At 38.0% G+C, this 15,627-nt stretch overlaps 1 protein-coding gene across 1 annotated transcript; it reads left to right on the plus strand.

Moving 5' to 3' along the window:
- Window positions 1–1,015: 1,015 nt before the first annotated feature.
- LOC134801029 (V-type proton ATPase subunit B) lies at window positions 1,016–15,208 on the plus strand. Its single transcript, XM_063773529.1, has 11 exons — window positions 1,016–1,171; window positions 3,652–3,770; window positions 5,144–5,273; window positions 7,223–7,354; window positions 8,231–8,355; window positions 9,708–9,938; window positions 10,580–10,682; window positions 11,157–11,311; window positions 12,213–12,350; window positions 13,531–13,659; window positions 14,050–15,208. The coding sequence occupies exons 1-11, from the start codon at window positions 1,099–1,101 to the stop codon at window positions 14,185–14,187; spliced, it is 1,473 nt and encodes a 490-aa protein (XP_063629599.1). The 5' UTR covers window positions 1,016–1,098; the 3' UTR covers window positions 14,188–15,208.
- Window positions 15,209–15,627: the final 419 nt, after the last annotated feature.

Genomic DNA, 15,627 nt, shown 5'->3' on the forward strand with positions numbered 1-15,627 from the left:
AAGTTAGTGGCGACACGGCTAAGTGTAAACTTTGTCTCAAGGTTTATTCTAGAAAGGGGAAAACGACTACATCGTTAATAAAAAGTCAGGCTCCGATTCTGATTCCAGTTCCGTTTTCGGTTCCGTTTCCGTTTTCGGTTCCGTTTCCGTTTTCGGTTCCGTTTCCGGTTCCGTTAAACTAAATTGAAAACATCTGTTTCCGTTTTCGGTTCCGATAAAACCACATCCGTTACATCCCTGGACCAAAGATATTGACCTCGATTCGATTGTACAAGAGCGATAGATATTATAGCTAACGAAAGTAACTTTCGAATGTCAATTTTTCGGTGTTGGCGGCAGGTTTGCAGACCCATAAGAAGGATACCAAATTTCAAATCGATACGTCTTTTGCCGGTAATTACGATTAATGCACGAATGGGCTTGCTAAATTGACTGTTGGTTCATATAAATTCGAAATAAGAGGCTTTATACTAAGTACTTTTGTATATTTAGATAAAGTTATTTTGATATAACTGAAACTGTTAAACCCAAATCGCTACTGACTACGCACTATGTCTAATCTTGTAAGAAGTAGTAACCTATTAAATTAATAGGGAACGATCTATAGTGGACTGCTTTCGAATAAAGAAAAAAAACTAATAAAAACACACAACTTCATCGAAAGTAGACAAGGATGCTCGCTTATTATGTCTTTATATCGAATCTACCGGTGTAGTTAATCTTTAACCAAACATGTGTACCAACCTAAAAATTCTAACATAAAATGACATTTATTTTCTACCAATATACAGAAAAAAATAGGGCTGCATTCAGTATAATCATTCTTTTCAAAATAACTTTTGGAAGAAATTTACTGATTTAATTAATGTATTTAATTGAAAATGAATGTTTTATTGTTACTATCAATTAATATTAGGTGTCGTAATCAATTTAAAATTAATATCAGTTCTATTGATTGTCATAGAGTAACGTCATCTTGTGATGAGGTCACGTGACGGCACGTGAAGGAACATAGACAAGACATCCATTCGTCAGTTTTCAGGCGGACAGGACAGCGCAGTTTAGTGTTTTATTGAGCTGGTTGCCTGTGTACTCAAAATGAATAAGGCTCAGGCGACTAAGGAGCATGTTTTGGCAGTGTCCAGGGACTTCATATCCCAACCCCGTCTGAGTGAGTAAAAGTTATTAGCTTATTTATCCAGAAATTTGGTTCGTGGACGTCTTGGAACGTCATTCACTTGGTAACGTCAATTATCGATTTTGCTGCACCTTCCTATAGTATTTTGTTAATTGTTATATCAGAATAGTCTCTCAAATCCTATGTTTTTCCTTATTTAATGTGTATTTACGTTCCCGAAGTTCTGTAATGGCTTCTTTTTAGGGAGTTGTTAACCTTGGGAGCCTTATCTATGTAATTCGGATAGATCATGAATATTTAGTTCACATAATTAGCTGTAACTCTAAAATTTAATGTTGAGAATATGTTGTCCAGGTCGAATCTTCAGTAAACCGATGGATTATTCCGTAATTGGTTGGTGAAATCTGGGGTTTAAAAGAGATCTTTATGTTTAAGGTGCTAAGTTTTAATTTTGATTAGCATGTCCAATTGTCAGTGCTGATCATATGACTATGGCCAGTGGGCTGTTCTGAAAAGATTGTATCAAAGATGTTACATATTTAGTCTGAATGTGTTTAATCTATTATTATTTTAATGATCAACTGTTTTTTGAATTCATACACTTTGGGTTCCCATAGGATTCATATAATGTTTTTGAAATCAGCTGATTGAATAATATTATAAACCTTAACATTTGATTCTTTTATTATAGAATGTTATAAAAAGTAAATAAGTAATATATCTGGTACAGATTTTTATCTAACAACCTACATGGTTTTACCAGTCATGTGATTATGATTTTCAATTGTAGACTTTTAATATTAAACTATGTCAAATGGGCCCAGATGTATCATGTAATGATTGCTGCTTATAAGGTAAACTTTCTAAACTGAAAACAGTGAAAAAGGACTAAAGCTATAAAAAAAAATTGACTTGAGGGGGCAATTCAGAAACTCAATAAAACCTTAACATCAAAAACATTGCGACATCACCCAGAGAAACCCAAAAGCTTTTTCAAATTTAGATTTAGCCCCTCATATGCTTAGACATAGATACATGCGCAAGAATTTAAATCTAAAGGAACATTGATTAGACATCTGATTAGCAGAAATGTAAGAAACATACAATTTTTTATTTCAGGATTTCAGAGTTTGTTTTTTAGGGTCAAACAGATCACTGTGTTATGTCTTTCCTGTAGACATACACAAGAGTTAAGGGCTATAAAGGTTAATTTTCTTATTTAACCCTTATCCACGTGAAAAGGTCCTCCTTTTATTTAAAGAACTATGATAAAATCATTACTTACATGCCCACAAGCTGTTAACTATTGCCCACAGGAGAGAAAACTAGTGTGTTATCGCGAACAGTACATTTTTCTCTCCTGTGGGCAATAGTTAACGGCTTGTGGGCATGTAAGTAATGATTTTATCATAGTTCTTTAAATAAAAGGAGGACCTTTTCACGTGGATAAGGGTTAAATAAGAAAATGAACCTTTATAGCCCTTAACTCTTGTGTATGTCTACAGGAAAGACATAACACAGTGATCTGTTTGACCCTTTAGGAAAAATTGTTCATTACACAAAAAGGGTTGAAAAAACATGTTGTAGGTATTTACATGGGTGTCGCCAGCTGGTGGGTTAGGGGGAGGCACTTCGCTGCCCCAATATTACAGGGTTCTATGTTTCACTTTTATCAAACTGAAATTTGAACATTGTCATAGTGACATTAAGTCGAATTTCAACTATCTTGAAATTGTAACATAGAACCCCGTGATATTGGGCTAGTGACTTGATATGGCCAATATGCTAGGGGGAGGCACTTGATATGGATGATATGTTAGGGGAGGCAGTTATATGGCCGATGGCCAAGGGAGGGGTTGGGGCATACATTTAGTTACAAATTTTATTCTCTAGGGGCAGGTTGTTGACCCCTCCCGCCACCCCCTTGGGTATTTAGAGTTAAAATACCACGCCAAAGTTAATGCTTCTTCTTCCTCGCGTTGTCCCAGCATTTTGCCACGGCTCATGGGAGCCTGGGGTCCACTTTGCAACTAAATCTCAAGAATTGGCATAGGCACTAGAACGAGACTGCTATCTGACCTTCCAACCCAGAGGGTAAACTAGGCCTTATTGGGATTAGTCTGGTTTTCTCACGATGTTTCCCTTCACCAAAAAGCAACTGGTAAATATAAAATGATATTTCATACATAAGTTCCGAAAAACTCATTACGAGCTGGGGTTTGAACCCACGACCTCCGGATTGTAAGTCACACACTCTAACCACTAGGCGAACAGCGCTTCTTACTCCAAAGTTAACACTACTGCTAAACAAGTAAACATGGCCCTATTTTCCTGTCATTAGCTCAATTGCTCAAAAGTGGAAGAGATCCCTTAAAGAGATAAGTTCGCCTTTGTACTAATGACGAATGTTATTTTTCCTGTTTTGTTTTGATTTTTGTACAATAAAGTGTTTTACTACTACTACTACTACTTAACTTGAAAATGACTGAGCACAAGTTTTTTTTTTAACACAGCTTACAAGACGGTGTCGGGTGTCAACGGTCCCCTGGTCATCCTCGACGAGGTGAAGTTCCCCAAGTTCTCAGAGATCGTGCAGCTGAGACTTGCCGATGGAACCCTCCGATCTGGTCAGGTAATTATCATGTTTGTTCATCACATATGATCTGTCAATGTTACAGAACTATTTCTTTTCATATATTTTACAAAAGAATGTCATCATTATATCCCTTTATTTTTATCACAGAATATTTTGAGAAACATAGGGTAATTCGCCAGTAACTGGCCACTTGTTAGTAACTGGCCACCCTAAACTAAAAATTAATTCTATTCACCTATAAACATCAGAGTTCATTTTAGTATAAGGTGGCTAGTTATTGAAGGCTGGCCAGCTATTGAAACCTTATACTAAAATGAATTCGGTTAGGTGAATAGCATTCATTTTAGGGTGGCCAGTTATTGGCGAATTACCCTAGCTAACAAAACTCTTCATCTTCTATATTCAAGTGAATTAATTAAACCCTCCTAGTATTATTGGTTGAATTGAATGAGTTTGACTATCTTCTTTTCGTTGTTGCCATGATCATATTTACTGGGTCTAAAAAGTCTAGGTGGTACAAAGGCCGCAAAAATATGTGACACGCTCTTATGGCTCTACAAATAAGATCGTGTCAGATATTTTTGCGGCCTTCGTTGTGTAACATATTATTGCAGGTGACTGTATGGTAGTACTATTATTTATTCTATGACTGTAGCTAAGCTACAAATGTCGTTAATTAACCGTCGTTGTCGTTATTTGGAATTAACAACAACCATGTATCTTTAAGTATTTAAATAAAAGTAAACAAATAAGTGTAAATTTTCGGGTAGTAACATTTATTGGTTAACCAACCAAATACAAAACCGGCTGATTCACTCAATGATCTGACTTTAACCTACAACTATTTGATCATGTAATATTTTCATCTACCCTCAACTGGATTTAGAAGCCATTTGAGGGTAGATTTTGTTTAATTTTATTTAAATACTAACCCCCTTATTCATAAATTAAATTCTTTGGATTGTCTGATCTGAAATAAATGATTATTTAATTTAATTTAATTTAATAAACGCGCTACAAGCCTCAATTATAGTTCGTTTTTTTTAGCATTAGAAATAAGGTAAACAATCTTGATGTGTCTTTTAATTGAAAAACACATTTTAAAAATAAGTTACGGCAAATATGTAACAATTATGAATCTAATACGATCTTTTATTTTCTTCTGCTTTCATAAGTAATAGTTATTGATTTTTAAAAAGCGTTTTTCAATTAAAAGACATGTTAAGATCGCTTACCTTCTTACAAGTTCTTTCTAATGCTAAAAAAAACGAACTATAGCTAATAATCGTTTGTCCTTACTGTCACTATGACTGATGTATTTGTGAGAAAGGGATAAAACATAATCAGGCCCGTAAAGTTTTATGAATAAGGGTGACAGAGTATAAGCTATAAATGTCGTTGGTGTCCAGGTGCTGGAGGTCAGCGGCTCCAAGGCCGTCGTCCAGGTGTTCGAGGGTACCTCGGGCATCGACGCCAAGAACACCCTCTGCGAGTTCACCGGCGACATTCTGCGCACACCTGTCTCCGAGGATATGTTGGGTGAGCATCAGTACCGTCTTTACATAAGGGCACACGGGGCCCGTGTCCAGGGCCCCCATCCTCAGGCCCCGAAGGATAGACAGTCACAGTATATTTGATTACCCATAATAAATAGAAGATCATAGTAGAAAAATGTTAGTTTAATTCGCTGTCTTTACTTTCCAAAATGGCCCCAAATTCTTATGTGCCCAGGGGCCCCAGCATAGTTTAAGACGGCCCTGGTGAGCATGAATAATTTGGGGCACCTGTAGAAAGAAGACAGGCAAAAGAAGAAGACTTTGCAAGAAACTTAAAAAAAAAGTACAAAAATATTTATTGTCAGAAAACATTGTTTACAAATTTTTCACAGTGACTGACACTAGGTACCTATAGGTTGTGCCTGTCCCGACCCGCCGTGTCCTTACAAAGATTTACAGAAAGCAAGAGGCATGCAATAGAAAAATAATTAATAGTAGAAATAGAAAAAAAATATTTGGCGTAAAAACATACATTAGGTACAACAAATTAAATAAGTAAAGAAACGTACACCAAATAGGATGCCGCTCAGCATAAGCAGTGTCTATAAGACACGGCGCTGGTTTTCAGGACACGCAAAATTAAAAACTAATACAGTAACAGAACAGATAGAAACAGAACAAGACAGAACACGTGTATGAAAGAAAGAGAGAGATGAGAGATCACAAATATTTCTTATAGTTCACAAATATGTATTTCTTTTGGAATATGTCCGCTTAGTTATAATTATAAAGTTTGTTGGGTTGTGAGTAAATTTAGGTTGTACTTAAAAGAGGTAATGGATTTAATAGTATTATCGAGAATACATATTTATCCAGATGAAGAGGATTAATATAATTTATAAGTACCATAATAATCGAAATAAATTCAAAATTAGAATTAATTACACTATGTCAAGATATTGTGAACAAAATAAATTACATTATATCAACAAGGAAGGACATACTCTAGTGGATAAACATTAAGGTATGGTGCCATCATTTCAAGCGATATTTTTTGACATTTTACTAACTAACATAATATCAGTGAAAAAATAAGGATCAAAGTCAAATGGCGTTCTAAAAGTGTTAATCATTTGTGTCGAAAGATGGCAGTAAATGTACTGACTACATAGTTCACTTTGACAATACTCCTCTATTTCAAATTCTCTTTGGTAATAACTGATAAGTTATTCACTAGAAGACTAATTTCCGCCTCTGAAACTACGTATCACCTTAAAAATATGTGAGTTAAACGGTAAAGTACTGCGGTCACCTTTGGGCAGGAGCACCTGGATGCCAGCTTGGACCCTTCGACTCGGTCCAAGGGCGCGCTGTACGAGTCGTCGATGATCCCAAACTCACAAGCGGTATTGAACCTTTAAGTATAGGAGAGACATTGCCTCCTTGTGTGTGTTCTACCGCTTGTACAATGGGCTGTGCTCTGAGGAATTATTTGACATGATGCCAACGGCCGCTTTCTATCACCGCACCGCTCGCCGTCGGCAGGGTGTTCATCCTCACACCCTAGAACCTAAATGGTTGCGTACTGTGCGATTTAAGAGGAATTTCCTCCCGCGGACGCTCCGGCTGTGGAATGAGCTCCCTTCCGAGGTTTTCCCGAGGGTCTACAGTATGGGGTTATTCAAAAAAGGAGTGTACAGGTTTTTAAAAGGTCGGCAACGCGCTTGTAACACCTCTGGAGTTGTAGGCGTCCATAGGCTACGGGGACTGCTTACCATCAGGCGGGCCGTAAGCTTGTTTGCCACCGATGTGGTATTAAAAAAAAAAGTAAAATTAATTTGCCAACGTTTTCGTAGCGCTACACGTGTAGCCGATTTTAGCGTTTTCCCGCTTTGTAGAGTATAGCGACTACGAACAGAGTCCCCGTTGCTGGCACTCAATGTGTTAACATTACTATTTATGTTATTTCAATGTTTTTGTTTTGTACAACAGGTCGCGTGTTCAACGGGTCCGGTAAGCCCATCGACAAGGGACCCCCGATCTTGGCCGAGGACTACCTGGACATCCAGGGCCAGCCCATTAACCCCTGGTCCCGTATCTACCCTGAGGAGATGATCCAGACTGGTATGTTCTAATATTACTACTTTTATATGCTACTGCATGGCTAAAAAAATAAAAATCTGAAATTCTAGACAATAATCATGTCTCTTCTGTTGTTTCAAAACTGCGTTTCTCAATTTGGGATACATGTATGATAGGCTAATTAGCGCCACTTGCAACACTAACCAGGTGTTAACCGGTTAAACCTGGAGTTACCATGCTTACCAGTACAATTTGACACTGGGTTAACGGATTAACGGGTTAACCCCAAGTTAGTGGGATGGTGCAAGTGGCTCATATACGTAACAAGTTTTTTTTAAATGGTATCAGTCGATTAGGTTTACTTTTAGGAACCATTGCAATAAAGTAATACAAATATCGGAAATGATAATCAGTCTGAAAATTGTACTCTACCAAGAAACACCCCTTACGGTACTCCAAACCAAAAAAAACAAAACTGACTTGTCTAATCTTTGGATGTGCCAAGAACAAAAAACAAAGTGCAAGTTTATGTAGTTTCTTGATATGACAACTCACATAGCTATGACTTTTTAACTTTATACCAAAGATACATTGATTGAGTAAGATGCGTAAAATCTAAGACAATTTCGTGCTTCGAATTGACAGGTAAAAGAGATGGCGCTGTAAAGCTCGATAAATTTTGCGGTAACTCTGATGGTCAAAAGTTGGCGTTTGACAATTCTGAATTCAGTGACCGCAAAACATATGGCGCAGTACAGCGCCATCTGTTTTGGATGTCAAACTAGGTGGCACGTTTTTTTCTTAGACTCCTCTCTATTACAATTTATTCTCTTGGTTTATACTTAAAAAAATATACGTGGGTATAAACTATTTTAGCTGTGTACGCTGGACACTTTTATAATGATAGTATTTGTGTAGGTATCTCCGCTATTGACGTGATGAACTCCATCGCCCGTGGACAGAAGATCCCCATCTTCTCGGCCGCCGGTCTGCCCCACAATGAAATCGCCGCCCAGATCTGTAGACAGGCCGGTCTGGTCAAGGTATGTTACCAAAAAGGATTTGAAATAGAGGCGGCTTGTCAAAGTAAATTATGTAGCCACAGTAAATTTACTGCCATCTTTCGATAGAAGATTAAAACTGTTAGAACGCCTTTTGACTTTGATCATGATTGTTTCACTGATATGTGTTAAAGAATAAAGATCAAAGTCAAATGGCGTTCTAACAGTCTTATCTTCTGTCGAAAGATGGCAGTAAATGTACTGTGGCTATAATTTACCGTGACAGTAACTTTCTATACACTCTATATTCTCTTTGCCTATACATACTGTTGACATTATTGATTCATTAAATTTTTGGGAAACAATCAGGCAAAACACACCTCCTGAGCCCCTCGTAATTTTTTTTGTACCATAGCCTACACTGGTAACTGTACATCGCTGGACCTTATGCCTTTTGTAATAAAGTCCACCGATGTACAGTTAGGAGTGTTGCTGTTTGTACATATTCCGCAATCAATTTTGAACTAAGGTTCCAAATTCAACAACAAAACTGCTTCCAGGTCTCAGGAGGTTAAAGTTGACTCAAACTAACTTTGTGAAAAAATCATCAGAAATATGATGTTATGTTACATTTTCAGACTATGTTTTGTCATAGTCAATGCAAATATAGCTTAGACGGACACTCAGGACTTTTAAAATCCAATAAATTTCTATTAATTAGTATTATTTTTGGCTGTCCAGTCTATATAGGTAGTAGAATATGACCGAGCCATATAGCATACAGCTCGAGTAAGATGTAGGGTTTTATCAGTCTAAAACTTGGTCATAAAAAGTTAAAGGCTTGGTACTACAAGATCTCATAACTTTTTCAAAAGTAAAAGCGTTAGTTTTAACATTTGACATGTTTTTGGTAGGTCAGTCAATATAATCATCTTCCTTGCGTTATCCCAGCTTTTTGCCACTGTCTATGGGAGTGTCTGGGGTCCGCTTGGCAACTAATCACGAGAATTGGTGGTTTGGCGTATTGGTGGGAAATTTCCGTCAATATATTAACTACTAGCTTTTGCCCGCGACTTCGTCTGCGTGCAATTAGTGACAGCTGTTAAAGTAGGTATAGCGCCTGGATAATGCTAATAGCAATCATTCAATTCGCGCATTGCTTACTTCAATTATTAGGCAATTCATTAACTCTTTCATTTCCACATCCCTTTGCACTCTCTTCAGGGATGATTTCCGACATAAAAACTATCCTATGTCCTTCCCCGGGACTCAAACTATCTCTATACCAAATTTCAACTAAATCGGTTCAGCGGCTTAAGCGTGAAGAGGTAACAGACAGGCAGACACACTTTCGCCTTTATAATATTAGTATAACTATTTATTTTCTCCACCAGCAAACCGGCAAATCCGTGATCGACGAGCACGAGGACAACTTCGCCATCGTGTTCGCCGCCATGGGTGTGAACATGGAGACGGCCCGCTTCTTCAAGCAGGACTTCGAGGAGAACGGCTCCATGGAGAACGTGTGCCTATTCTTGAACTTGGCCAATGACCCCACCATCGAGAGAATTATTACTCCACGTCTGGCGCTCACTGCCGCTGAGTTCTTGGCCTACCAGTGCGAGGTAAGCTAATCAAATCTTGGTTGGTCTCAAGGAACTCCACAACGATGGTATTGGCTAGATTTTACCCTCGATCGTAATCAGAAGACTTTTGAAGTTAAATACAGCTCTTCTGCCACACACAGAGCCAGAGTACATACTCTGTTTCTGTTGTTGATAAAGGCTACATTAAGTTTTGTTTCATGTCATGTTATTAGTCCTTTTGTCAATAATGGTTTAGGTTTTTACAGGTGTTCAATGGATACCTTTCTTCTCTTGATCAGGTTATAATGTAACTTCGATCATAGGAATAGGATCTGAATAGTCAGACCTTTTAAGTAAAATGGAGCTTTTCTGCCATGTACCTGCTCCCGTCAATGATAATGCTACGATAAGTTTCGTTTCACGTCTGTCTTTCTCCATTTGGTTTTACGGTAGTGCAAGACTAGTTGAAGGTATTGGGGTTCATTAAATTGGGTAATTTAAGTCCGCTTTTATCGGCGCAACGCAACGATAGCCTGTTTAGTGTTATGTTTAAAATCGCTGTAAATCGCAATTACCCATATATTATCTAAATAGATTGTCGATTATATATTATATCCTTAATTGCAATAACGCCTAATTGATAACCATACATTAGTAAAAACATATATTATTGTGAACAGAAACACGTGCTGGTCATCTTGACCGACATGTCCTCGTACGCCGAGGCGCTGCGTGAGGTGTCCGCCGCCCGTGAGGAGGTGCCCGGCCGACGTGGTTTCCCAGGTACCCTATACATACATACATAGTCAAACTTAGGTTTCCAAGATGGATAATGGTATTACTTATATTGGTAGTACTTTTTTTACAGTGATAATGATATTATCTGTCTCTTTTAATGCTGTGTTAGTGAAGTTTATCACATGGATACAACATATGCCTACTTTACCAACGTGATGATAGACACCTAACAAAAAAAAACTATGTACTGTCTTTTAAATTTTAAAGAACAGTCAAACACATTCTTGTAAACTTGAGTAAAGAGTAAGATTTGGAAGAGAATCATAATTGTAGAAATATGAATCCGCTATGTGATAATTATGTCAAAGTTTGAGATAAGAAGACCTCACGTGTCTAGATTTTAGCGTATAATTTCGGTTTCGAAAATCGTCGGGTTTTACAAAAAATTGCGAAGAAATTAGAAATTGAGTAAAGGAATATCTACGATAAAGGAATAATCATAATATTTTCGTGTGTTAGGTTACATGTACACCGATTTGGCCACCATCTACGAGCGCGCCGGGCGTGTCGAGGGCCGCAACGGATCCATCACCCAGATCCCCATCTTGACTATGCCCAACGACGACATCACGCATCCTATTCCCGATTTGACCGGTTACATTACTGAGGGACAGGTAAGGGCTTTATCCAGAAATCATGTGATCAACACACCTACTAAATATTGCAGCACTTTTCAGTCAGCATGGACTGCATATGCACTGTTAGGGAAATTCTTAATATTGTGATAAGCTGAAATCTTGCAGTTTTACTGCGAAAGATTGGCAAGAATTTTACTTGAAATCTAGCCAGAATAAGGAAGTTGTAATGGTTTAAATACTGGCCTTCAGCCAGTAGAAGCTGTTTTATTTTCAATGCAATAAACCGTCTTACTGGATTGTCTAAAACCCGGCTTTTTGAAGGTTTTGGACTTGATAATTAAGTTATAAAAATCTCTTGCTGTAACCTATGGGTTAAAAACGCTCAGAAAAACTGACGTCTTTCCCGTGAATACAATAGTATTTGGTCCATGTTAATGGGTTAAAAACGTTCAGAAAAACTGACTTCTTTCCCGTGAATACAATAGTATTTGGTCCATATTAATGGGTTAAAAACGTTCAGAAAAACTGACTTCTTTCCCGTGAATACAATAGTATTTGGTCCATATTAATGGGTTAAAAACGTTCAGCAAAACTGACTTCTTTCCCGTGAATACAATAGTATTTGGTCCATATTAATGGGTTAAAAACGTTCAGAAAAACTGACGTCTTTCCCGTGAATACAATAGTATTTGGTCCATATTACTAAGACTAATCACGCAGAACTTAAGACGCAGAAGGTTCGAACGTGCCTGTAAGGTTCAGCAATAGTAGACTAAAATAAATTTATTCTACGATGTTCACAGGAAAGTCACATAACCGTAACTCAAACCAAAAAGTTTTTGACCCTTGTCAGCTACAAAGAGACAAAATTAGAACCAATATAAGTATAATGCTTACATTGATTACCCATATAACAAGTCCTAACATAATGTTACAGATCTACGTCGACCGTCAGCTCCACAACAGGCAGATCTACCCGCCAGTGAACGTGCTGCCTTCTCTCTCCCGTCTGATGAAGTCCGCCATCGGCGAGGGCATGACCCGCCGCGACCACTCCGACGTGTCCAACCAGCTGGTATGTTCACTGAGTCACATTCTCATAAATTTGACGTTTATGATATCCATGGTGTTGTTAATTATATTTTTCTCAAAAATGGACGACAAAGTCGACTTTGCCGTTTAAAAAATAGGTTGCGAAGCGCGTAGTTTATGGTCAGTCAAAAATTAAAAAGTTAAAAACATTGCAGTCTCGATTTTGGGACTGCAATGTTGCATACAAATTCCATTATTTGTCGAGTTCCAAACTTTTTAAAAGTTGAAATGGCCATATCAAATGAAGGCACAGGCCCATTAAACAGCCAAACAGATGATTAGTACCGCGACTATTTAGCTGTCTCAAATAGGTTGGCGTATTTTCGGCAGAAAAATACACTTCTATTTTTTTATTAAAAAAATAAAAAGGCGGCAAAGCTAATTTTTTCAATTGTTTCTACTTTTTTCTGTGAAAATATATACGTAAGAAAGTTGCTTTTGTAAAATATTTCTATGATATTTATATTTCTTGCACCATTTTTGAGAAAAGCACTATATATGACTCGGCTGGAAGGCTACTTGCTGGCTTCGGATTCAATTAAACGGACTCCCAAGGTCGTCCGTTTAAAACGAATCCTCAGCCTGCAAGTAGCTACTTCCGAGCCTCGACAATAATGTACTATTACTGCAGACTTATTTAGCCAGAATCTAAGATGATAAATCCCCATCCTAATACGAGACCAAACAAGTAACCGTCAAAAAATTTTTTTGAGACACACTTTTATTGCCGACTGTTACTTTCTTTCAAATGCATGTGTATCAAGTACTTCTCGAGACCTTTCAAATGAGCCTAAACTCAATGTGTTTATGTTTTTCCATCGAAGAGTTCCTTTGGCTACCTTCCAACTGTATCATCAGATTAGTTCCATGTTAGCATATTATTGCATTGTCATTGGAAATTTCAGCTCAATCAGACACCCGGAAGTGGTTCAAATTTTAACGAGTGAGTTACAAGATTTGAAGCACCTTATATACAAAGAAGTATAGGTATACATATACGCAGTGAAGCTAAATAAAAGTGTGTAAAAAGGCCGAGCGTTACAGTCGTCTACCAGCTGAATCGCTATTAATAATGTATACGCGGTTGCTGTTTTTTTTAACAATTTTGGCCTGGATGCAAGTCCTTTAAGCCATCGCGGTTGCTAATTCTATCTATTCCACAGTACGCGTGCTACGCCATCGGCAAGGACGTGCAGGCCATGAAGGCCGTGGTGGGCGAGGAGGCGCTCACGCCCGACGACTTGCTCTACCTGGAGTTCCTCACCAAGTTCGAGAAGAACTTCATCACCCAGGTAACGTGCTGTCAATTTGTCTATGGTGCAGGAAAAACGCGGGAAAGCCAAATGTCACTAGTCTTGGGGTATTTTTAAAGCTTTAACAGACGGGCGTACCGGACGGCGACCTTGGTCCGGTTAGCGTGACTCTTGCAATGAATTAATTTATTAAACGTTGTAAGCATTTATATTATCCTTTATGGTGAAATGAAGATAAACGTCAAACCTAAGCGCCGATGGCGCTGCAATCTTTTTGGTTTTACCTTTCACGTGATCAAGTTCCAAGTTTAGACTATTAAAAAAATAGATCAGATTTTTGCTTACGGAGTTTGAATTGATAATCCATTCAATGAGAGTCCAGAAGATTTACCATAGACTAAATTACTTACGAATACTCTCTTCCCTCAGGGTAACTACGAGAACCGCACAGTATTCGAGTCGCTCGACATCGGCTGGCAGCTGCTCCGCATCTTCCCCAAGGAGATGCTCAAGCGTATCCCCGCCTCCACCCTCGCCGAGTTCTACCCCCGCGACTCGCGCCACTAAACACGTCACAGCGTGACCGCCATTTTGAACTTGTCAACTTGTCTATGGTCATCAAAAGCGCGGGAGCGCTAAACGTCACTTTGACAGCTTTGAGGCGTTTTTTCGGACGGTTGACCTTTTCACTGTCGTAAAATGAGGTGATTTTTGAAAATTCTAAATTGTTCGGTGCCCTTAAGTCCATAACAAGAAAGAAAATTGTTCGGCCTATAAAGGTGGTGCAAATTTAAAGATTGAATTTTCTAACTTATCCCATTTTACGGTACGTGCGTTTAGATATGCATACAAAAATTACTATAAATTATTTTAACCGAGATAACGCTAGATGTCCGTTTTGTTAAAACCAAGTTGAAATGACGCGTCACGTTATCTTGTAAGATAATATATTGTTTACTAGTAAGTTGTTAATAGTTTATGTAATGTGTATTACTTACGATCGAAAAACTATATCGTGTTGCTGTTCAAAGTTGTCTGTGGTAAGATAGCCATAATGCTATATAATGCCGTCTTGTACATATTCCAAAGTAGACATGATAGTACTTGCAATATACTAAATATATTTTGAATAGACTTCTTTATTTTATCCTTCGTTGGAGTATTAACGACAAATAATTAAATATAAATTATGTGCACAAATAGTGGAAAAAAATATTTAAAAAAATATATTTAATCGAACTCAAATGTTACTATGCAGTTTTGTGATATATTTCCGGCTTCAAATCTTATAGCATTTTGTGAATGTTTGTATGTAAATATACAACGATACCGAGCCTGGGCTGTCACTGCGAACTTTGAAAAATCGAATTCTATGTATCTCCGTCTCTATCGCTCTTTATTGGAGTGACAGAGCTGGAGATAGATGCGATTTCGAAAGTCGAGAGTTCTCGGTAGACCCCCTGTACGTAACCGTGGTTACATTCCATTCGCTTGTTGCCATCGCCGATGCAAATCTGGAGTTCAAATACCGCAAGTGAATTAGGATACTGTTGTTTTTTGAATGGAAATAAAAGAGTATAGAAGTTCATTGTTATTTCATTCTAAAGAGATCCTCACATCCTGAAGGGATTCTTTCTACCCTGTGGACCTTAAGGACGAGAAATGGCTGAGCCACATCATTAAAAAATGTATCAGAATTTGTTGCACTCTCCTGCAAGAGAAATTCCCTAATAACGCTCAAGGTTCCACTTTCCAACTACTCGCTACTCTCATGATTCAATTTCGAAATCTTGCTTGCCCGAGTATCATTATTAGCACGAGTAAGCAACTTTGCTCCCTTGTAAAACATTATGTATTGTCTAGTACTTTTGACGTCTAATACATCAAATCGGATCCAGCTTTATAATCAGGGAGAGGTCACATGGTAAAATTCTAGGCCCAGCCCTGGACCTCCAAATCCGCCTATGACGGTTAACGGGTTAGAATGATCATGTGGGATGATAAATG

Source organism: Cydia splendana, chromosome 21 (assembly GCF_910591565.1).
Source record: "Cydia splendana chromosome 21, ilCydSple1.2, whole genome shotgun sequence".
NCBI lineage: Eukaryota > Metazoa > Arthropoda > Insecta > Lepidoptera > Tortricidae > Cydia > Cydia splendana.